We start from the raw sequence: 24,960 nt of genomic DNA, 5'->3' as shown, positions 1-24,960 counted from the left end.
AGTATAACATGTGGCAGCATTGCGTACTGATGGTAGTCCTGGTTGTCATAACCCCAGGACTGTGGGGGTTAAATGGGAACAGGTGGGAAGTACGGTGGGTGCATTTGGGGTGTTGCAGGTAGGTGCTATGGAGCCTAGTGGACCAGAGATCAGAGGTGGGTTTCAGCAGGTTCTGACCAATTCTAGAGAACCGGTAGTAAAAATTCTGACTGGCCCCACCCCCATCTATTCTCTGTCTCCCAAATCCCAGCTGATTGGGAGGAAATGGGGATTTTACAGTATCCTTCCCCTGCCACGCCCACCAAGCCACGCCCACAGAACCGATAGTAAAAAGTTTTGAAACCCACCACTGCAGCAGATGCCACAGGTGGGCCAGGGGAGGGTTAACACTGGCTGCACACAGGTTGCTGCAGTCACACAAAACGGAGGATTGCTTGCTACAGAATACAAGCTCATTGGGTCTTATACTCCATAACGGCTTTCTTATGAGAAAAAAGCAACAAGAATGACTTACTGGGGTGACCTGAAAGCTTTCCTGCCAGCTTGCCCCATTGACTTTGCTTGTGGGAAACTGGCAGTTAAGATCATAAATGACAATCATGTAACACTGGCTCACTAACATTCACAAGTCAAGGCACCCCAATTCATGATTATGGGAATGCTGCAATAGTCAAAACTTGTATGCTCCATCAAAAGCTGCTTTCTGTGAGATGGGTCATATAAATTTGATTAATAAAATAAACTTTGCAAGAACCAGTTGTAAGACCATCCAGTTGCAAGACCATCTTTTTCAGTGTCACCGGCTTTTCAGCGTCGGCGGCATACTTTGGGGAATAATGAAGGGAGAGTTTCCCCCTAAGGCAGTGTTTCTCAACCTTGGTAGCTTGAAGATGGGTGGACTTCAACTCCCAGAATCCCCCAGCCAGCAGCGCTGGCTGGGGGAATTCTGGGAGTTGAAGTCCACCCATCTTCAAGCTACCAAGGTTGAGAAACACTGCTCTAAGGAGTGAAAGAGGTACTTAAAGAGGGGAAGATTCCTTAAAAATATACTGCAGGAACACACACAAAAACGTGGCCTGGACCTAAATTGTAATTTCCTTGTTGAAACCTTGGGGATAAATTCAAAGGACAAATAAATATGCCCCAGGATTAAAAAAGGGAAGGATCTTGGAGCTAGCCATGCTTGGCCCGCCGAACAGTAAATTTGGCTCATTTCAACGTAACAATCGGCCAACCTCTCCCATAAGCAACGTCCAATCTCCGGTCCTCTTCGCTTATTCCCCTAACGGGATACACGCCAGCAGTCCCATCTTTAAAAGAGCTACTTTACAACTCGGTGAAAAGCAACAAGAAAGGAAATAAATTTCCCCTCGACGTATCTTTTTTTTTTTTTTTTTAGGACCGCGCGCTGCGCATTGTCCCGAGACGTGGTAGGTTTCATTAGCCAGAGTAGGAGATTAGGGACGCAGCACCGATGCGGGAGGACCGTAACACGCCGAGTTTATCGCATGGAGCCGAAGTACAATCCTAGCCTTTCTCCGCATTTGGCAAAGGTTTCTTAAAATTGCTATTCCCGGAGCCCTTTTCGGTCCGACGGTGCAGACGCGCCTCTCCCACGAAGCGCATCAAAGGGGGCAGAGAAAAGCCTGCAAGGGCCGGCGTCCTCCAGAAGAAAGAGAGAGAGAGAGAGAGTGAAAGATCCCCTCGCCAAGCGCTGCCGGGTTCTCGCATTCCGGGCTGCGGGGTGTGGAGAGGGGGGACGAGGAGGAGGAGAAAGAAGAAGCCGGCGGAACACGCAAAGGAAGTCGGGAAAAGGTTTTATATCCGGGAATCTTGGGCGACAAACCCACCGACAAAATGGCGGCCCGGAATTGAACCCCCCTCAAAAAAAAAAAAAAAAAAGGGGGGTAGAAATTGAGGGGGGAGGGGAGCCGGAACGTTTTAGGCTAAACCGCGTAACTATCGCTGGGAAATCCCGTCGTCGTGTCGTCGTCGTCATCTTCCTCCGGTTTGCTGGGCTTGAGGCGCTGTCACCACCGCCTTTCCGCCAGGCAGGTGGGTAGATGGGTTTGCTTGGGCTCCGCCTCAGGGAAAGGAAAATTGGTGGCTAGTTAATGAGGAAGGCCTCGGAGACGGGGCACGCCTTGGCCTAAGGTTTTATGACACTCCGCCGCTTTGACGGGAATCGTCCCGACTCTTTTGTGTTTCCCACCCGCCCATCGCTCGGGTCGCCTAAGATTACTTCGTTTGAAGGTCCCCCCACTTAGGTCGAGCGCCTGGCCTCTGCGTGTCTTATGCTTCCCCTCACTGCCCCTTAAGCCTAAATCGCATCTCTTGTAGGGTTTTAAAGGAGCTTTTTCTTTTTAAACGTGCACCGTTTTTCTTTATTTGCTTATTGCGGTTTATTTGGTTTTTAAACAATGGGAGGCATATCCCAATTTGGGGGAGGGGAATCATCTGATGTTCTAAGTTACAGTGAATTGTATTTTAGAGTTTTATAATTTTTTTTGTATAGTTGTCCTTAGCGTAGTAAAGATAACACGAAAAGTGTTTATTGTTTATATAAGGCTTCTGAGGTGCTTGTTTAGTTATGAATTTTACCAAATTCCAGAATTAATAGCATGTTCTTTGAATATTATAAAGGTTCAATTCTTGTCTTTATAATAAAATAGACCATTGTATCCCCTATAGAAAAAAGATGTGAAAGAAAAGGGGAAGTGAAATGAATTCAGGTATATCAGCCCTATTAAAAAGAGAATAAAAGTAACATTTACAAAACGTGGTCCTCAGTTGCTTTAGTTCATGTTATTTCTGGCTACTTAAATATGTCTAAAGAATACTAGCTTTAAAGGACATAATGATTGTTTTAGAACAGGTTTTAACAACTCTTGCAAAAGCAAACTAACAGTATTAGTTTTGTTCTCCAGATTCATAATATTCCATTGACATAAATTTTTCAACTTTTGTCATTGCTTCATATTTTCTTTTTAACAATTCAGTCTTCAGCTTATTTATTCATAAGTGCCTCATTGTATTAACTACAAATAGACTGAGAGCACAAATAGTTTTAAAAAACTAACAGATTAATGCATAATAATATATTTATGGTTCACTTCATCAGCTATATGGTTGCAGAAGATTAAATGATCATTATATGAGTTAGGCAGCCATATAAATCATGTGAATAAATAAATTAATGAATAAAATTATGTGAGATTTTCTACCAAATTATGTTTATAGGATTGTTGATTGAACTATTCTGTAGATGATGAATTATTACCATTTTGATTTTAATGCTGCCAAAGTCCAACTGACTGGGTGATTTTCAGTGCAGGTAAATAATACACAAATAACTTTGGATAGGCACAGTATGAATCGTTTATCTAATTCCAGCATGATTCAGAGTAGGAAGCACTAAGTTGTATTCAATATTGCTTACCAATTTGGAGGCAGATGTGACTTTCTTCCTTGTTTCCTATCTATTTGCTCTCTTTATATGTGGCGAGATTGCATGCTGAAACCCAGGGAGAAATTCTGTCTTCCTTCTTGCCACTACTACTCATTCCAGCCACTATTTGTTCACTCTGAAGACAAATTAATATATATTAACAAAGGAAAAGAAACAGCTGAGCATCCTATTTTTATAAAATAGAGAAAAACATGTTTTGCTAAGCAGCTTTTAGATTTACAATATATGGTACAGAGGTTTAGCTTAAAAATACAGTAATTTAATTATAGAGATGTGATGCAATAGAAAGTAAGGCCTCAGTACACCTGATATCTGAGATGTGAACTAGATGGTATTTGATATTCTGCCTGTTTCATTCTATCATTTTATTCATGTTTTTAATTAGTAATCTTCTATAAGAGTTTAGCCAATTTCAGCTAAAAATAAAAGAACTTTAAAATACTACCCGTGTTTCCCCAAAAATAAGACCCTGTCTTATATTTTTTTGAACCCCTAAATAAGCGCTTAACCTTATTGCCATGCACTCGAAAAGCCCAATTGGGCTTACTATCAGGGGATGTCTTATTTTGGGGGAAACAGGGTACGTATGTTTTTGTGAAACAAAAAGAGGTCAAAATAATCTTCATTAGAAATTTATCTGATTTATTTATGTAACCATTTAAGATAAAACTATTTCTCTTAAAGTTTTTGCATTATAATAAGATAAGGTGCATTCAAGAAAATTTTTGATATATTAAGGATTGCATTTTGAGAAAGCAGTTTTTTTATACCCTGGTTTTCAATACAATTAAGGCAGGGGTGTCAAACTCATAGCCCATGGGCTGGATGCGTCATGTGCTGGCTGTGGCCACCCCAATTTTAGCAAAGGGGAAAGTTGCGATACATCATGTGATGATGTGTCGTCACAAGTTTGACACCCCTGGATAAGGTAAAAATACTCTTATAGTTAAAACCTGAATTGACCTCTGAATCACCCCAGAGTTTTGTTACAATTTTTGATGGAGGATGGGCAGAAACATGACCATTATATTAAATCATAACTTATCTCTTTTAAGAACTTCCACTGAGTTTTTTAATTAAACTATTAGTTCATGGGAATTTCTGCAATGTAGATTTGATACATTGGGGTTTACTGGTACTTATTTATTTTTATGATCTAAATCTCCCCTTTCTGTCCATAGAGCATGCAGGAAAACTAAAAATATAAATAAAACAAACAGTTAAAATATCATAAAATTTGTTTAAACTATTAAAAATAATACAAACTGAAAACGTTTTCTCTTAAGAGAATAAGAGGTAGATAGATACATACAGACTATATATATCATTAAAGTGTCCTTACTCTCTAAGCGTAATGGTGAAGGCCTTCTCTTATATTTCTTTCAAGTAATGGAATGACTCTTTTAGGAATTATATTTTTCCCATCTCTTTTGGAAAACGAATGAAAACTTTTTTCTTTTCTCTCTTTACCTTTACCTTTAATAATAATAAATTACAATGCACTGAACTGTATTTACTGTTACAAAATTCTGATGGTTAGAAAGGAACATTTTAGCTGTTGGCACTATCTCCCAGAACTAAAATGAAAGAGTTATATCAGAAGGAGAATGCTTTCTAATATAATTGTTGCAGCTGGCTAGTAGTTAGGGATAGAGATGGATGGAAACAGAGAAACTGATTGTTGGCTTTCTAAAGTGATTAATCAAAGTAGCAGTAAAATTTATGCAATATAATTACTATGCTCGCAGTAATAAAATAAGTTGCAATTACTAATGCTTTGCTATTTAAGTTTAATTTTTATGCTATCTATTTTAAGAAACAAGCAAACAAAAGCAAACATATATTGAAATTGACAATCCCTCTAATTTGAATATTTATATAACTTTTAAGGATTAAATAAATACTTTCTTGTTTGAGTAATAGTGTGTAAAACAGAGAAGTCAAGAACTAGTTTCTTAAACATAACCAATTTCTTGCAAGAAGAGACCTGGCTTGCTAAAAGCAATCAATAGCTATGCATAAATGGATCTGACTTCTTTTGGGAATCTTTAACCAGGTATGGAAAGGTTAAAATGATATTTCAACAGAAGCAAGTGTCTAATGAATTTGGATGGGTATCTGAAGGGTGTCATCATAAGTTCGGAGACAGTCTTAATAACCAATTCTTTTATTATTCTAGATTTGGATTGTAAAAATGGGTTATTTTCTTCAGATTGTAAACACCAAATATTAAGTAGAAGGAAATTTGTTTTCATACCAAATATTCATAAGAATGTGATAAAAATAAGAGTTGAATAAAACATTTTCCAGTAATGTAACAGTGTTTTATTATTTTATTTAGAATGACTATTATTCTATTCTCTTAGACTTGAATGGATGTATGTACTACTGGAATCAAGATCAACTGTGTTTTGAGGTTGCCATCCAACTGATTACAGTATTAAGCATATTGAAAATCTTGGTTAGAAGTTATACGAGTTCATGAAGAGAAGCGAGAAACCAGAGGGATATAGACAAATGAGGCCTAAAACATTTCCTGCCAGTAATTACACTAGCAGCAGTCGGCAGATGTTACAAGAAATACGAGAGAGCCTTAGAAATTTACCAAAGCCTTCGGATGCTGCAAAAGTTGAACAAAATATGGGTAAAATACCAACTGAAGATCCCAGACAAGGTCGAAATCCCCCTAAGTTTGTTACCTATCATAAAGCTTTGCAAGAAATTAGAAATTCTCTACTTCCTTTTGCAAATGAAACAAGTTCTTCAACCAGAGGAACATCAGAAGTTAATCGTCAGATGTTTCAAGATCTGCAAGCTGCTGGATTTGATGAGGTAAAATATAATTCCTAGTGGGATATTAAATTGGTAATAGCAGAAATATTGTGATTTATTGGGGAAGTACGTTCAAAAAATGTGTTTTGATTAGGATTCTGTTGCTTCCTGTGCACATTATTTGAATTTGCTTATTACTCCCAAGTTACATTTCTTGTTTGTCATATTCATATAGACGCCTATCTCACAGGCAAGTAACTGGATGGCATACAATAAACTCTGAGTAGACCCTTCTTGAAGAATAAATGCAACTGACACATAATACAAAGTTGAGCAAAAGTCCTTCTAGCCACTACTGCTACTTGCTCCTTGAACAGGAGTTGTGAGTTTAGAAAAATCTCCAGATTGCACACAGGGCCTGATTGGAGTAGTGTGACCTCCATCCAGTAGCAAATAAGATAGAGTCTTAGAACCTATGGGACCAAAACCCCAAGTCTTGCCAGAGTTTAATTACTGTAAAGCCTACTGTTTCCCATCAAGACCCTTACATCTTCTATGCACTCGAATAAGATGTCCATAGCATTGCTTAATTCAACAGCAGTGGAGATGTATAATTGGGTACCATCAGTGTACCGATGGTACCCAATTAGTGATGATATCTCACTCCATGGTGATAGATGAGTTCACCTAGCAGTCTTGGATAGATGTTGAATAGAGGGGGAGGAAGCTCCAACTCCTTAATATAGTAGTGTCAAAGGCAGGATCTCCCCCCACCCCAATCATGGCCAGCTGGAATTGACCACAAAGAAAGGCAAACCAGCAAAACACCTCCTCCTCTCTGTTGATCCAGAAAGATACCATGGTAAAAAGTATTGAAAACCACCCAGAGATCAATTAGCTGAACAGATTTGTATTCTGTCCTTATTTTAAAGTTACTTATGTGAATTAACAAGGATTCTTCTACTGCCACATTATGGAAGAAAACCTGTCACATAAAATTAAAATAATGAGACATCAGAAGTAGGAATCAGTTTTAGCAAATTTGAATGGATTTTATGCAAATACCATAACAATATATTATAATATGGTACACTTGAGATATACAGTAAATTTCTACATCTGGAGCATTTATTTACATTATAAATAGATATAGAAATAGAACACATGTAGTAGAATACATATTGCAGTAGTTTTTTCTTGTATTTTCTATATCTTTTTTATTTGCTTCTTGGATTTATGTTAATGTAGTTACCTGATATTGTTTGTTAATCGGCATTTAATAAAAATTGTGGAGAAAAACTGTCTCAAATATGTTAATAGGATTTGCTTTTGGGGGTGCAAGGTGGAAGTAAAGCACCTGATCTTGGAGTTTAGAAAAAAATGTTTTTCTGTATAATTTGAAATTCACCCCAGCATGCTAATGTCATCTTGTTTTGTAATGACCACATTTCCAATGCCATTGATGCTCAGATTATATCAATATTGCATTGTTAGGAATAATAGCACTAAGTCTTTACATTTTCAATCTAATATTAAATACAGTGTTTTTGACATTTTTTTGTTATGAATGATTAAGTATCTTATTGGGAAATTGTTTTTTGTATACTCTTCCCATCAATAGGATATGGTTGTGCAAGCTCTAAGACAAACCAATAGCCGCAGCATAGAAGCAGCCATTGAATTTATAAGTAAAATGAGTTATCAAGATTCTCGTCGAGAACAAATGGCAGCAGCTGCATCTAGACCCCTTACTGCTGGCCCCAAGCCCCCAGGTATGCACATCCATATATACCCTTGGGAAGGAGAAATGGAAATTGTATGTTTTCAAAACTGATGAGAAATAATTTGAAATAAGAGATACTGACTGAAAAATAAACAGTGTTTTTAACATTTGTAGTTAAAATGAAGTTTTTAGTTGCAACGTCATTGGCAAATATAGTATACTGAAGGGTGAACACCAGCAGGATACAGTAGCATAAAGATATAAAGGCATGCCTCTGCCTTGTTCTTTACTCTTCATTTAACCTCTGTTTCTCATTATTTATGTAAAAGAGGTAGAAAAAAGGCAGAAAGGTGAGAAGATTGCCAAAGATATTGTGTGGGCAAGCTCCACAATTAAAGGCCAGTGGCACATATATATTAACATAAAAGTAAGGCCTGTTGTTTTCTTTTCCTAATTAAAAAATACTTATGGAAAAGAACCTAGAATAGAGGAGAAAAGAGGCACTTCTTTATTCAAGCTGTATCAAAAACATGCTTATCTGAATGTACTAATGAATTTTTTAAAAAAGCAATTTGAAAAGGGCCAATTTGCCACAAAGAATTAATAGGAGGAAGACAATTAACAGAATCCTTTTGGAGCTTTTTTACTGCAAAAACTATTTAGGGTCAATGTTACAGTCCTCTATCCAGATCATTTAGGAGTACCACAGGATGTCTGGGTCCAGGGACTTTACATTGTCATATGAGTACAGGTAGTCTTTGACTTATGACCACAATTGAACCCAAAATTTCTCTTGTTAACCAAGACACTTGTTAAGTGAATTTTGCCCCATTTTACAATCTTTCTTGCTACATCTGTTATTTGAATCACTGTAGTTACTAAGTTAGTAACACGGTAGTTAAGTGAAACTTAATTTTGCTTAATCAATGCTGACAAGCATTGATATTACTTATCAGAAGGCCACAAAAGGCGGTCACATGACCTCAGGACACTACAACCATCATAAACACAAGCCAGTTGCCAAGTGTCCAAATTTTGATCACATGATGAGAATGCTGCAACGATTGTAAATGTAAAAATGGTCATAAGTCACTTTTTTCAGTGCTGTTGTAATTTCAAACCAGCACTAAACAAATGGTTGTCAGTCAAGGACTACCTATATGCACTTAGATTAATTGTTTCAAAAGTTAATTAGTCTGTATCCTTTTTTGTAATAAATTCATATGAAATTTGATTTAAATTGTTTCTCATCTTATTTTTATATCAGTTCATTCTGGTGTGTTTTTATGTCAGAAATGCTTGCTTCCAATCTTTTATATAATAACTATTCCAGAATTTTAAAATGAGTAGTAAAAAAATTGTCTTTTTACTTTTTTAAAAAAGCAGGAGGAACAGTACAGCAGTCAGTTATCCGTAGACAAAGCTGGAAAGGTTCTAAAGAATCTTTGGTACCCCAGAGACATGCTTCTGCACTGGGAGATGGCCTTACTTTTCATTCAGAAAGCCCTATTTCTCAGGGTGAAGTAGGAAGACCATTATCTGGATCTGGAATAGCTGCATTTGCTCAGGCTCACCCTGGTAATGGACAAAGAGTGAACCCACCACCTCCACCTCAAGTCAGAAGTGTTACTCCACCACCACCCCCTCCCAGAGGAACACCACCTCCTTCCTGGGAAGCAAATTCTCAAACAAAACGGTATTCGGGGAACATGGAATATATGATATCTCGCATTTCTCCAGTGCCTCCAGGATCATGGCAGGATGGTTATCCTCCCCAAACTATGAATTCGTCATCTATGAATCCTTCTGTGCAGGGACAAAGAGGTATTAGTTCGGTTCCTGTTGGTAGACAACCAATAATCATGCAAAGTTCAGTTAATAGCAAATTTAGCTTTTCATCGGGAAGGAGTGGAATACAAAATGGCAATTGTCAGGCTGAATATATTGTTCATCAAAATATTGTGCCTGGTAACTCAGCAAGTCGCCAACCACCTCCTCCTTATCCAATATCTCCAACAAGCCGACAAAGTCCTACACCTTTGCAGATGCAAACAGGAGGTCCTGCTCCCCTTTCAGCATATCCTAATGGGAACATTTCTCAATCTATGATGGTGCCAAATAGAAACAGCCATAATATGGAATTATATAACATAAATGTTCCAGGAATTCCAACAACCTGGTCACAATCATCCTCTGGAAATGGACATGACATCCCAGTATGGCAATCCAATATTCCAGTAAGGTCAAATTCTTTCAATAATCATGTTGGAAACAGACAAAACCATACTGCGAATTCACAATCTTCTGCTACAACAGTTACAGCCGTTACTCCAGCTCCTATACAGCAGCCAGTAAAAAGTATGCGTGTATTGAAACCAGAACTGCAAACTGCCTTAGCTCCTACTCACCCTTCTTGGATTTCTCAACCAATGCAAACGGTCCAGTCCACGTCCTTTTCTGAGGGACCATGTACAATTGTGCCAGTCATTTCACCTGCAGCAGAAGGTGGAAATTATCAAGGGCCACCCCCTCCTTATCCAAAGCATTTATTACATCCAAATCTATCTGCAACCCCATATGAAGCTATGACAAAGCCTGGCAAAGAAGATCAGCCTGGGTTTCCTAAAGAAGAGGATGCTGAAAAGAATGAGAACAGTGAGACAATCGATAGAGAGAAGAAGCAAATAACAACTTCCCCTGTTCCTGTTAGGAAGAATAAAAGAGATGAAGAACGGAGGGAATCCCGCATTCAAAGCTATTCTCCTCAAGCATTTAAATTCTTTATGGAGCAGCATGTTGAAAACATACTCAAATCTCATCAACAGCGACTGCATCGTAAGAAACAGCTTGAAAATGAAATGATGAGGGTAATTTTAAAAATTATTTCTATTTAAGTTTTGATTTGCATGGAATATACTTTGAAATTGTAATATTACCATTGCCTTAGACCTAATCAGTAATTGCTCAGGATGTGATAGCAGGTTAAAGACTGGAAAGGTGACAGCTCAGGTTCAAGACCTGAGCGCTGTGTGATGGGGTGAACTCTCATTAGTTGCCTCGGCTCCTGCAGTCCAAAAGGATGCAAATGCGAGTAGATAAATAGGTACTACTTTGATGGTAAGGTAAAAGCATTCCGTGAACCTTGGCATATAGTCATGCTGGCCACATGACCATGGAAATGTCTATGGACAATACTGGCTCCCTCAGCTAAGAAATGAAGATGAGCATTGCCTCCTAGAGTCCGACATGACTGGATAGGGGAAACCTTTACCTTTACTAAAATGGTAATAGTTTACCAATTTTTATAGTGCAATCCTATTCAGGTTAGTCAGATTAAGTTCTTAAATATCTTTAGGACTGTGTGATTGATTGCATTATAGTCCAAGAAATTGTAAACATAAAACAGCCTAACAGGAAGCAGAAACAAATCAGCCATTAAAAAACAAATCACTAAATGCATTTCATTTTTATTTTATTGCTCATAACAGAAAGTGTTTATGGGAGTGTGGATGGGGAGATAGATAACCATATTTAGACATCACCGAGAACATAGAACAGAAGTGCATCAGAAATTGGCTGCTTCGATAAAACTGGGCCAGGAAGATTAAGGATTTAATACCCAAGCACTGCCATGGGCCTGGCACCACCAGAAAGTGCTTCCCAAATCTGATACTTGCAACTAATTGTCTGTGCACATAAGTTGTCCTGATTCAAATAAAAACTGCTATGAACAGGCACAGTCTATAATATAGTTATAGATAAAGTTTAATAAAACTGGGAGTTTGTGGGACCTTGTACATATTCGGTAGTTAAATAGAAAAGGTATTTTGCTTGATTTCACTATAAATAAGGGTATGTTTAGTGTTGTTTGTTATAATATAGAATGACTTGTTGGATATTTTTAAAAAAGATTTAACAATTGATTTTCCAATAAAAATAAGCTGCTTCAAAATTCTTACCTTTTACACGTTGGAAATGTAGTGAAATTGCCTCTATTTTTTGAATGCACTAGAATTTCATTTCAACCTCAATTATTTTTTATTTATATTATATATCTGCTGGGTTTGAAGTTCTCATGTCATCTGTAGAAGTGCCATTTTAAGTATTTTCAAAAATTCTTTGGTAAATTTCATCCTTATGAATAGGAAGCTAGCTGATGTCTGAGTTAGTTAAATTTCTTGTTCTTTCTACATGTTCATTCTTAGTCTCTTTCCTTTTCACTTTCACTAACAGCTGGTTTAAACTATTAAGGTGTTGGAAGCTTTCCTGACATCTGTAGCCTTCGTTACTGGGTAGGCAAGTAATATTTTGGAGACAAGTATTCTATTTAAAGAATAGCATGGATCCTTTCTTATGGGACTCTGCATGCTTACATGCATTTAAATTAAGCATGCTTTGTTTCACTGTACTTGAATGTATTTATATTAGATCACTAATATTGTATACCATATTTATTTTTATGTTCTACAGTCGCACAAGGACAACGATACATATCCACTTTTTTATTTAGTTTACATTGTTCAAAGTGGCTGAATTGTTTAGTACTGTACTCATTCTGCCAGATATTTGTTTATGTAGATGTTTATTTTAAGATTGTGTTAAATGTAATTAAAAATAAGATTTTTGAATGAAAGCTAGAAGCTGGAAAACCATATGGGAAGAATTTAAGTGCATTTTTCTAGTAAATAGATAGTATATGTCTGGCCTAACTGACAATGTAAAAATATTTGTTGGAATGTCAGTCAAAGCATCACTTTGTGACTTTTAAGAATAATAGAATCTTCTAATTAGTTTATCTAGTTTCATTGATGGAATTTCATGCTAAAAAGTTGTCCTTGAATTTCGAGCCTTATTGTGCATGGCTCTTGTGTATGATTGTTTATAATATCTCATTTTAACATTTTGTTGTATATTGTTCTGAAGTGTTTTGTTTCCTAATATGTTGCAATAAAATAAACTGAAATAATAAAATGGGAGTATTATTCCCTAAGGACCAATATGGTTTACTTTTCTTAAATTGTTTTTTTTTCACTATCTTTTTTTTTTTTTTTTTACATTTGTTGCATAGGTTGGGTTATCCCAAGAGGCCCAAGATCAAATGAGGAAAATGCTTTGCCAAAAGGAGTCCAACTACATCCGTCTCAAAAGAGCTAAAATGGATAAATCAATGTTTGTTAAAATTAAGACTCTTGGAATTGGGGCATTTGGAGAAGTCTGTTTGGCCAGAAAGGTAGATACAAATGCCTTATATGCAAAAAAAACACTTCGAAAAAAGGATGTACTACTTCGAAACCAGGTTGCTCATGTTAAGGCTGAACGGGATATTCTTGCAGAGGCTGATAATGAATGGGTAGTTCGTCTGTACTATTCGTTCCAAGATAAGGACAATTTGTACTTTATAATGGACTATATTCCAGGAGGAGACATGATGAGTTTATTAATTCGAATGGGAGTCTTTCCCGAAAATATGGCTCGATTCTACATAGCAGAACTGACCTGTGCTGTTGAAAGTGTTCACAAGATGGGCTTCATTCATAGAGACATAAAACCTGATAACATTTTGATTGATCGTGACGGCCATATCAAATTGACAGACTTTGGACTTTGTACTGGCTTTCGGTGGACACACGATTCCAAATACTATCAGAGTGGTAAGGCAAGCAGTTTATCTCAAAATTGTCTTTATGTGTTAGATTATTATCACACAGAACAACAAGATGTTGGTTTGTATTATATTTTCTACCAGATGATTTGGCTGGATATCATAACATGCTGTTAAGTAATTATAAATGTAGTTATTCATAGGAAACTCTTTGTAAGTGAATTTGGAATTAGAATCTTCCAGAGCAGCAGCAGCATGATAAAATCCTTTTTCAAAACATATTGAATATTGCTTTTTTAAAAAATCACATGAGATATCTTTAGTACAAACTAGTAAATAAGACATCTTAACTTCCACCATACCATTGCAAACTTCATACAAAAATAGTCAAAAGAATATTACACTGAGAATAGAAAGAAACTGTGTATTTGTATGATCATATTTTAAAACATTATAATTTCCGAAAATCAGCTAGTTTAGTGCATGTTTGAATATATTTAATTTCAGGCTTTTTGCCAACAATAACTAGAATTATAATAGTACAGGTGGGGGTTTCTTTCCCATCAAAATTAAAACATTAGTAACTATCTTTTGAAACTTAAAAATTATTCTCCTATTATAAATTATATAACTTTGTCTACTTAATTCTTAAATACTGAAAGTTTGCATAAGAAAACATAGAGAACTTCTTTTCCTGTTTTTAAAAGTTGCAAAATCTAATGGAGAAATTATTTTGTTGAAAGTAAGGAATAGAAAGGTGGAAAAGGATATATAGTCTCATATTTTGTCTTTCAATGTCTCTTTATGTTATACAGAACATTAAAAAAGTCCGGAAGAAAACCAGGGTTATTCAAAAATAAGGATGTGATTTCTACATCTACTGGGCACTCACTCATGGCTACCAGATCTGAATTGCAAAAAGATCCAGACAACCCCTAGAAATCAGGAAAAAGAAACTGAAAACACTCTTAATTTTTCCTACCATCTACTTGCCATTTTACAACTGGTAGCCCTTGACCTGATTGGTGTCTAGATTGGTGTCTAGATCATAGATTGGTGTCTAGATTGGTGTCTAGATCATAGAATTAAAATAATTTGAAAAGGCTAACTAAATCTGGCATTGACAACCTGTGAGCCTTCAACTTCCAAAAAGTCAAAATTAGAATTAAGAAAATTACAAGGATTTTTAAAGTATATTAAGAGAAAACTTCCAGGTTTATGTTGGAGACTATGAATAGAAATTTAAGGATTGTTGAATGTCTTTTATTTAGTCAGTTACAAATACTCTTGTGTCATTATTATTATTATTAATTTTGCCTTTTCCTGGCTAGGTAGTTCTTTCTTTGACCTTAAGGTGAGAGAAAAAGAATCCAGATGATACCTAATAAATTTTAAAAATCTAGTATTGCCTGGGAATTGGAGGAGGCTTTCTACTTATGGGAAGTTTCTGCTAGGAGGCAATTTCTCTTCTTATTTTGCTCCTCTTTTTTTTACATTGCTTTAATGTAAAGAAAAGAAAAACAAAAATCTACAGTATCACATTAGTAATGTTCCTTTACCCATTTTATTCTTATAACCTAATGAAACTAACAGTCGCCACTTTTTTAAACATTCACTGATAAATAGAAAATTGTACCACTTTAAAATGATAGAAAATGTTCTTTAAAGTTTTCTATAGCTATCATCTTAAATTAGCTATTGATTTGCTAATATTTAATTTTTTTATTCCATAGTTCTTGTAAAGAACAGCTATCTACCAACAATATTTTTCAATTGATTAAAAGACAGCTAGAATAATCCAAAGCATGTTCTAGTGCTTATAATAATTAGGAAAGTTTAGATACTATTAATATAGATAAACTCAATTGAAGTTTTAATTAAATATATTGCCATTTTGAAATGTTAGGCAATTGAAATGCCACTTAAATAATTCAGGCGGTTTTTGATTGGCAATAATTGGTAAATATCTGGTCTCCATTATCAGCTATTTTCAGACTTGTCCCAAAGTATATCATGTAAATACAGATCATCATACTAACATCCCAACATCATACTTCCATATATGCCTTGCAGTCTTTAATGCCTAAAATACAATAGGCTTTGCTAAAAAAAATAAATCCAATCTCCTAGTATCAGAAGGGTGATTTTCTAATTGTGCCCATAATATTTTTTTTTTGCTTGATCATTAACATTTCATAAAGGAACTAAGGTCAGAATATATGCTAAATGATAAAACTTTTTTGTAATAATTAATTAATTGATTAGACTTATGACCATATCAGAGAAAATAAAAGTAAAATACAGGATCTAATTTCAGGATAAAATAAATAAAAGAAAATACCGTAATAAAATAATAAAATATATATGTGGTAAATACAGGGAATCAGCATTCAGATAAATATATCACCTTTATGTGATAATCCAGTCTGTTCATTATAATTAGCTGAGCTGTCTTAACTATAAACTTAGCAGTTCTGCTCACAGTGTATACAGCTAGTCCTCAATTTATGTCCACAGTTGAGCCCAGAATCTCAATCATTGACCAAAGCAGGTGTTGAGGACCCAGTTTGTGGGGGCAATAAGCTGACTTTGTATAAATATACAAAAGTATGAAGGCTATTGCTTAACGCATTGTAAGCCGCCCTGAGTCTCCGGAGAACTTCCAGGGGGAGGGCCTTCTCTGTGAGGGCTCCAACCCTTTGGAATGAACTGCCCCCGGAGCTACGGAAAGCTATGTCTATATTCTTCTTGGTTATACACCGCCCTGAGTCCTACGGGAGAAAGGCAGTATAGAAATATAATAAATAAATAAATATCAAATTTTAAAAAAAGTGAGACATCACATGACTGCTTCATTTGACTGCAATTCTGGAACTCCTAGTTGTGGTTGTTAAGTGATTGTATGGGTTGGGAGAGACTCTGGGAGTCTCCAATGGATTTCCATTCAGGGCCTGAAAATCCTCCCTGCCAAAATCCAGTTGTCAGTTATGCATGTTCGTACAGATAAATAATAAATTGTAATATTTTTAATTATTGAGGCTGCATGCTCACAACATGACATTTTATTCAAGAGTTCTTCCAATTCATTATATTCTTCTTGGGTAGCTCCCAATAATTGTTTATCAAAGTAAAAATCCTCATAAATCCCCACTTGCTTTTAATCAAAGTGCTGTAATATATTGAGATGCTATACTGTAATTAGATACTTTTTTAAAAAGTCTCATACTTTTTAAAATAGATTCTGTGAAACTTGATTGATAACTGAAGGTTAAACTTAATAGTAATGTTTGGGCTTTTGCATGTTAGGTGACCATCCCCGTCAGGACAGCATGGATTTCAGTAATGAATGGGGAGATCCAGCAAGCTGTAGATGTGGAGATAGACTAAAGCCTCTTGAACGTAGAGCAGCACGTCAACATCAGCGCTGTCTAGCACATTCACTTGTTGGGACACCAAATTACATTGCACCAGAAGTATTATTACGGACAGGTAAACCTTTCCTTTTTTCCTATAGCTGGGATTGCTAAATTGATGGGTAGTTTTTGAAAATTGCTCCTGAAAACAATCTAACTACAAGGAAGTTCAACTATGCTGCAGGTCTGTTGCCAATAACTCTTAATAATGCTGAGCACAAAAATTATAAATTAAATTAATTTGTAAGAAACAAAACATAATATATTAATATGTAACAAGTGCAGTTGTAAGGCCTAAAAGTCAGATGTGCTAGATCAGGGGTGTCAAATTTACCGCGTCACATCTGGCCCACAGGCCGCCAGTTTGACACCCTTGTGCTAGATGTTTGGGAAATACTGTACTGTACTAGTACTTTATCAGAAATAAATTTAGAATTACTATTGTTCTGTGTAATTACTGGGTTTTCTTTTGCTTCAGGATATACACAGCTATGTGACTGGTGGAGTGTTGGAGTGATTCTTTTTGAAATGCTAGTAGGTCAACCTCCCTTCTTAGCACAAACACCATTGGAAACGCAAATGAAGGTATTTGGAGAAAAAAATACCAGTTGCCTCTGTGTATAAGTAATGTGTAGAAACCAGATAAGCTTTGGTCTGCATTTAACTTAGAGCAATGTATATGTAATATGTTTTCCCTATATTTTAAAATGCTTATACACAATTTTAGTTGTAACTAGAAATTGTAGTTTGATACTATTTCTTCCCAAAATTTTAATAGAGTGGGCTACCAGCCTACTTTGTTTTCTTTTTATAGAACTGTGAAATTATTCTAATATAAAAATGTGAAATCCTAATCAAAGAGAGGAGATAATATGTTTTCACTATAAGGCCTCCTAGTAGACTAGTAGGTTGTCTTGTTTCATCTGCAGGACATGTTTTTATTGATTTCTTTATGTATTTTGTCGCTTTTTTGAAATAGAAGTCATAGAAAATGAAGAATAGTGTAGTGATGGTTTGCTCCAGTTTTTCTTTTTTAATTGTAATTTTATTAAAAATTACTATTGGAAAAATTAAAACTAATACAAACTAAAAACGAAAAGAAAAAGAGCAACAGAAAATGCAGGAAAAAGTAGAAAAAATAGAACAGAAATAAAAATAATATAGTAAAGAAAAAGAAAAGATGTCCCAATTCATCACAATTTTAGTAATTTATTTTCATTCTCTTAAAATACAAGAAATAATCTCATCTTCTGATGTTCCATCTCTTCCCTATAAACGAATCCTTAAAGTCTTGTCATTTCAGACCTGATCAGCATTAAGAATTATCAGAGATTAAAAAAAAAACATTTTATTAAATAAATCAATTTTATATTCTTTCCTTTTATTTTTAACTATCTTGATATTTAGGTAATCCCTTCAAATAATGTCCTAGAATTTTATTTCTTTTTAATTTCTTTGGTCCTTCTCACAAAATTCTTCAAAATATAGCACGCCTCTTTTGCAAATCCAATATAGGAAAATTATCCAGTTCAGTATCTTAGTTTGTTATTGTACATCCTTTTTAAGACATCAAATGATTTCTTTCTTATGTCCAGTATAGCATCTTTTTCCATTCTTGGAGCCTATCATTTTTAAATTCGCTTTCAAATCAGTCTGAAAGCCGTCAGGTAAAACTTGTTCCTCTTCCACAACATCTAGGTACACTTGAAATTGACTTTTAGGTCCATTGTTCAAAAATATTCTTCAATATCTCCAGTGCTAAAATATTTTATTTCATTCTATATTAGTTAGTTAAATTTGAGTGCTCTTCTCCTTTAATTCTAACTTTTTGTTCCTTCTATCTAGTGTACAATCTTCAAAGTCCCACCCTACCATATTTTTTGTAAACGAAGCATTTTCCTACAGGAAAGACTCCTACAATTTATTGAAAAATCTTATTTCAAATTCATTTGGATTCTTAGTCAATTTGTAATTTTCAAAATCAAAAGTTCTAATTTTTGCTGTTTATGTCTTTCTGTGAGAATTGAATTAAACTCACTTGGTGTTTTCAGATTTGTGGATCCAAAGTTTCCTAATAGATAAAAATCATAGTTTACAAGTATTATGGCAGTTAAGAAGCCATTTCTGATACTGATAAGAAATGTAAATCGAGTGTCCCTGAGCACCAAACGTGGTTTGAGTAAGATGTCTATTCCTTTGTTTCACATAGACTGCTGTCTTGTAGACTCCTCATGAGGAACAACTGTCTGGAATACTTGTCGGCAATTTTAAGTCCTCTCCTGGTCTGGAGAGGAATTGGAGCTGGTTTACTTGCTTACTTTTCATTCTATCACAGATGTTGGCTCCATTCTGCAGTTTGCAATTTCTTCCCCAGAAATCATTTTGCTCCAGTCTTTCAGTGAAAGCCTGAATTAGAATTTTAAAACACAGTGAAGATAGAACAAAAATGTTTAATGTATACAGTTAATAATAATGGATTTCTATTATACAGAGTTCACTAAAATTGAAATATTTTTATTTTACATTTAATTATGAAGCAAAGCAGATCCTCAAAGGTGACAAAATAATCCTGTTCTTCTATGAAAATATTTACACATACTAACTTAGATTTTGCCTTCCACTAGGTATTAATCCAGAGTCATCTGTAGGAGGAGTCAAAAAAGCCAAGATGGCAATTATGCAATCAATGGCCCACCCCTTTTTTACATGCATCACAAACACAACACAAAAAAGGGGCAGGACCACCATCTTGACTTTTTGACTCCCCATGCAAACTGCCCCAGCATAAATCTTTGCTGTGATGCAAGTTTTTAGGCTCTCCCTGAACAGGGCAGTAGTAGTTCAGAAATATTTGCTTTTAGTTTTTTGAATGTGTTAGTTCCTGAAGAAAAATGTGTACGAGTGTGTGTTTAATTTGAAACTTTAACTTTGTGTTTAAATAAAGGTTATCAATTGGAAAACATCACTGCACATACCACTGCAAGCAAAACTAACTCCAGAGGCATCAGATCTTATTATTAAGCTCTGCCGAGGACCAGATGATCGCTTAGGCAAGAATGGTGCGGATGAAATAAAAGCACACCCATTTTTTAAATCTATTGATTTTTCAAGTGACCTACGGCAGCAACCTGCTTTTTATATTCCTAAAATTACACATCCCACTGATACATCAAATTTTGATCCAATTGATCCAGATAAATTATGGAGTGAAGATAAAGAAGGGAATGTAAATGACACACTTAATGGGTGGTATAAAAACGGTAAACATCCTGAGCATGCTTTTTATGAATTCACGTTTCGAAGGTTTTTTGATGACAATGGGTATCCATATAGCTATCCAAAGCCTATTGAATATGAATACACTAATTCTTGTAGATTAGAATCGCAGTCTGATGAAGATGATGAGAGGACCAATAGAGAGGTCCAAAATCGTGATCTAGTTTACATTTAACAGAGAAGATAAACCGTGTTTCTGAATTTTTCAAATCATGTGGGGGGAAAAACCTGAGATACTATTAGAAAGCTGACTTTGTACCCTCTTGGATTGGAAAATGCTAATTCCCATTTTTTTCACATTAATTTTTTTCTCATAAATAGCCCTTTTTCATCTTTAATTTATTCCATCATTGTTAGTGCTTAATATAGAAAATAATAATATTAGGAAAAATAAATTATAAATTTAAGCTTTTTGTAAACAGAATATAGTGATTTCTTTTAGGAAATGAGATGCCTATTTTTTTATAAACCACAACCATTACTTTCTTCCAGAATTTTGCAGTCATTGCCTGTCTTGCATTAGCTAATTCTTAGTAAACTCACAGACACTTTGTCTAGTTAGCCATATTATCAAATACAATATATATAAAGCAAAGTATAAGATCATTAGTTATTATGAGCTCTGGCTGTAGAACAAGGCTGCAATCTAACATTCATGAAATGACTAAATCCATTGAAAATAGTATCTTCATTATATATAAAAAAGATTGCACTTCAAACTGTCTGTATCCTTACAATAAACAAAATTTGTATCAGATTATAATTATTTTGACTTTGCATAACAGATTGTAATTGGTGATCCTATGCAGCAACTCAAAATGTCAGCTGCTTTAGATAGCTAACAGAAACTGTTTATCACAAAATTAATGTTAAAATTTTGATTTTAGTTTTTTGCAATTCGGCAAATGTTGACAAAATTTAAAATGTTTGAACCCCCATGATATCTAATTGCAAAATCTGTTTTAATAACTATTTTACACGGCCTAGTATTCCCAAGTTACTAGGTTGGAATAATTCCGGTCCATGCTTAACAGGGATTAAATATAATTTACACCATTGTTTTATTCTGAATCAACACCCTGAAATTAAAGAAAAAAGCTGCATCTTTTGCCATTGCAGCTTTTTTTCCTTCTACTGGCAATACTCTGCTTTTTTAAAATATTCTGCTTTTTTATCTACAGATATATAGCATAGCACTGTGTAAATATTTCAAGCTCCCTGTGCTAGTACTGTATTCCTGTATCTGAAGAATCTCCAAGCACATTTTGTGCTTTCTAATGTCATACATTAAAATATGTATGTACTGAGTCTTTTTTTAAAAAAAAATTAGAAAATAAATCTTTTTTTCCAGCCAGTTATTTATTGTTTATTATATTTATGGTTATTATTTCATTTAAAAGAAGTGTGGCTTACAAGTAACTTCTCAATAAGTTTTTATCTGGCCTGTTTTTCAGGCCAAACACATTTAGTTTCAGCAATAGAAGTACAACTTGTCCCTTTGCAGCAATGCCTGTTACTTACCTTTGATTCTCTTTTGAGCAGATATATTAAAACATCAGTAGAGTTTAGACAAATGGAAAATGCCTATCTTCTAAAAATGTTTTCCAACATATCTACTGCTTCAATTCTGATCCACACTTCAGCTTTGTACTTCTTACATGAGTGAGCATAATAAACACGTTATGTACCTTTTTTCAATTAGTATACTCAGCCCTCCTATTCACACACCATTCTGCAGACAATCACATAATCCTGCTCCAAGCTACCACCAAAACAATAGGTTCTATATATGGAGCCAGAGTGCAGACAATGCAGTGTACAGTTATAATTTTTGAGATTCGTTTGCTTTGTAAAATAATTCATAGTATAAAGAGAATTGACCATGGTTTAATATTTAGGATTTCCAGTTAAACTGGCAAATTATTATTATATTTGTCTTTCAATGAAATATAATATATTTCTGGTTTATCTGGTTAAAACCAGATAAATCTAATCTGCTATTGGAAAACTGCTTTGTAAATTTGAAAACAGAATTTTCATTGATTAACTTATTGAATACAATCAAAAGTTAAGCATATACTATACTGAAATTGATAGATATTTAACTACACAGATAAACATCAAAGACACATTCATTTTCATTGGAAATTGAGGAAAAGTGATCTTTGAGATATGTTGCTATTTTCAGCTAAGGAGTAATAGCACAATGTTTGTGTATTTTACATTAATTGTTTTAATTAAGCTTGTTAGTATTTGTATGCTGAAAAATACATGTATTCTAATGTATTCTAATGATTTGGAACATATAACAATAAAATTCTGCCTTACAGGCCATCCCATCCCAATGAAGGAGTGTTAAATTAGGACAGCTAAAATTCATATCCTGAAAAACTTCATGTAATATGTTGATGTGAATTTAATGTATTGCAAACCTTTTTTGGAATAATTCTTTTTCACTGAATGTAAAAACTATTGTATTCTAACATATCTATAAATTGTTTTGGAAAACAAATATTCTCTATGAATTGTGACATCACAATTCTTGCCTATGACAATTCATTTTGTGTATTTCTAGGATTTCTCACGTGCAGGATTTCTTACACTTTGTTTTAGAGTTATCTCTAGTATGAATCCAGGGTATATTGTAGTGTGTCTTGCCACATTTATCTTTGCATATATTTCAGTTGTTCTGGCTTTTTTCACATTTCAGTTTTTCAGTATGTCCAAATTCATTTTTGCATTTGAATTCAACAAAACACAAATAATAGCTCCACATTTTGGTTTTGAATAAAATGTCTTCAATTAAACATAAAATGTCAATGCTTTGCTTTTTTACATATATACATAAGCACTGTATTTATAAAATATTCTATTATATTGTACTGTAAATATTGGCATACTGTTCTCTTACATTCCATCTTAGAGCAGGCCCTTTTTCTGGAGCTATTCTACCATATTTGTAGCAGAAGCAGTAGAACATATAATTAAAGTTAATTTGAAACTTAAAAGCAAATCTGCATTTCCAGTGTGCAAAGCTGTGATGGAAAATATGTTCTTGGGACATTGTTGATACATCTAGATTCTAGAAAATGCAATGTGAGTGGAATAATAGATACTGCTGTTATCCCAAAGTACTATTAAATTCTCTCTGCAATATATGTTTTTTGAAATGAAACATTTGTTGTAACATATTTGAATCTAATAGTAAATAGAGTGCCTTGCTCTAAAAGGTGCTGTTCAAAATTAACTTTTATATTGCATTTTTATGTATGCTTTTTATACTATAAATACTCCGCTGATAAAATTTTTATTTTTAGAAAAGTAGTGTCTTGACATCCTGTATACATACATCAACTTTGCAAATTTCTGCTTGTAATACCTGATAGTAGATTAAATTTCTGGAGTGTTGTACAGATATATTTATGTTTTGAAATCAGTTTTATTTAGTGTACTATACGTTAGGATAATAAAGTTTAAATTCAGTGACTTAAGTTGACATAATTTGTAATGTTGAAAAATATGATTGCTTGATTTTCTGTAATGGGGAATACAAAATTCCTATTAATTTCATGGTATGTTATTTTTTCATTATTGCCTGACTCATTCATATTTTCTAATTACATTTAGAGGAAATTCACAAGGTGATATAAACAACTCAATTATCTCAGAAAAATAGAATAGTGTAGTAACGGATTTAATTTTAATGGAGTTTCCATTCAAAAATGGTTTTAGTTGGCAGTTTTATGATCATATTTACCATAAACGAGTACAGTATTTCTGTAGAGAAATATAAATTATAGCATATAAATACTTCAGACTGAAAATAAAATCCTAAGATTTTTATTTATTTATTTTTTGGCAGTTGAGTGGCAAAATTTAGGCATAATAAACCATGGTCTCGTTTACATGAACAGGCCTCAACAATATTGGCTCCTTCATCTGCAATCAAGGAATTTTCATCTTTTTTTCCTAAAAGTTAACTAAATTTGGATACAGCTAAACTTTGGATAAAGACAGATTTCTGGTATTAATAGAAATGTTCTTTATAATCTCTGTAGAGTATACATATATGATTTGCACATAAGTACAGATTAAACAATAGCAGTCTGCCCCTCTATCTTCACCATATATGTAAAAATGTCATGATTGCTGCTTAAATGACTTTTCAGCTACTGTAATTGAACTCAGCAAGGTAAGAATTTTGATCCTATTTTCTTTGTACTGCCTTGATTTATCTTGCTTTTATTCCGTTTACAATCTCAAAAATAGCTGTTTCGTTTAACTGCTCGGATTCTACAAATAAAAGCCTGACATGTTTCTCTAAGAAGGGTAGCACTCTCACCAAAAGTCATTCATTTATTTCGCAGTCTTCTCATTCTTTACTACAGCCAGACATGATAGGGCATAATAGGATGACTTTTTTTTTTCATATGAATCTCAATTTCCTGTTTCAATCCTGAAGTTGCTTTAGTTTGTATTTACAGTGTTAACAGTTACAAATTTAATAGGTTCAAGTAACTGTTATGTAGGTCTGACACACTATATGTCTGCAGTGAAGAACATGTTCTTAAGAATTTTCTTAAATTCAGTGCAAGAAAAGAAAGGAGACTCTCCCAATTTCTACTATGAATCTACCCGCTGCTGGCTAACCAACTATAATGGTACCAGTTATCACTTCCTCTTACATTAATATTCTTAATGTTGA

General features: G+C 34.4%; 1 protein-coding gene across 2 annotated transcripts; it reads left to right on the top strand.

Moving 5' to 3' along the window:
• The first annotated feature begins 1,234 nt into the window (after nucleotides 1-1,234).
• On the top strand, nucleotides 1,235-23,742 carry LATS1 (large tumor suppressor kinase 1). Of its 2 annotated transcripts, none has more exons than XM_034419000.3 (8): nucleotides 1,235-2,055; nucleotides 5,836-6,301; nucleotides 7,863-8,013; nucleotides 9,348-10,831; nucleotides 13,033-13,615; nucleotides 16,873-17,055; nucleotides 17,458-17,564; nucleotides 19,924-23,742. In XM_034419000.3, exons 2-8 carry the CDS (start codon nucleotides 5,951-5,953, stop codon nucleotides 20,428-20,430), a joined length of 3,366 nt encoding a protein of 1,121 aa, XP_034274891.1. In that variant the 5' UTR covers nucleotides 1,235-2,055; nucleotides 5,836-5,950; the 3' UTR covers nucleotides 20,431-23,742. The 2 variants fall into 2 exon arrangements, with proteins under 2 accessions (XP_034274891.1, XP_034274892.1); XM_034419001.3 differs by having other exon boundaries at nucleotides 1,239-2,055; nucleotides 9,351-10,831.
• The last annotated feature ends 1,218 nt before the right edge of the window (nucleotides 23,743-24,960 follow it).

The sequence above is a fragment of the Pantherophis guttatus genome, chromosome 1 (assembly GCF_059756535.1).
Source record: "Pantherophis guttatus breed Tessera chromosome 1, ASM5975653v1, whole genome shotgun sequence".
NCBI lineage: Eukaryota > Metazoa > Chordata > Lepidosauria > Squamata > Colubridae > Pantherophis > Pantherophis guttatus.
The sequence above is the reverse complement of the archived record's forward strand: the minus strand, read 5'-3'. Positions and strand labels throughout refer to the sequence as shown.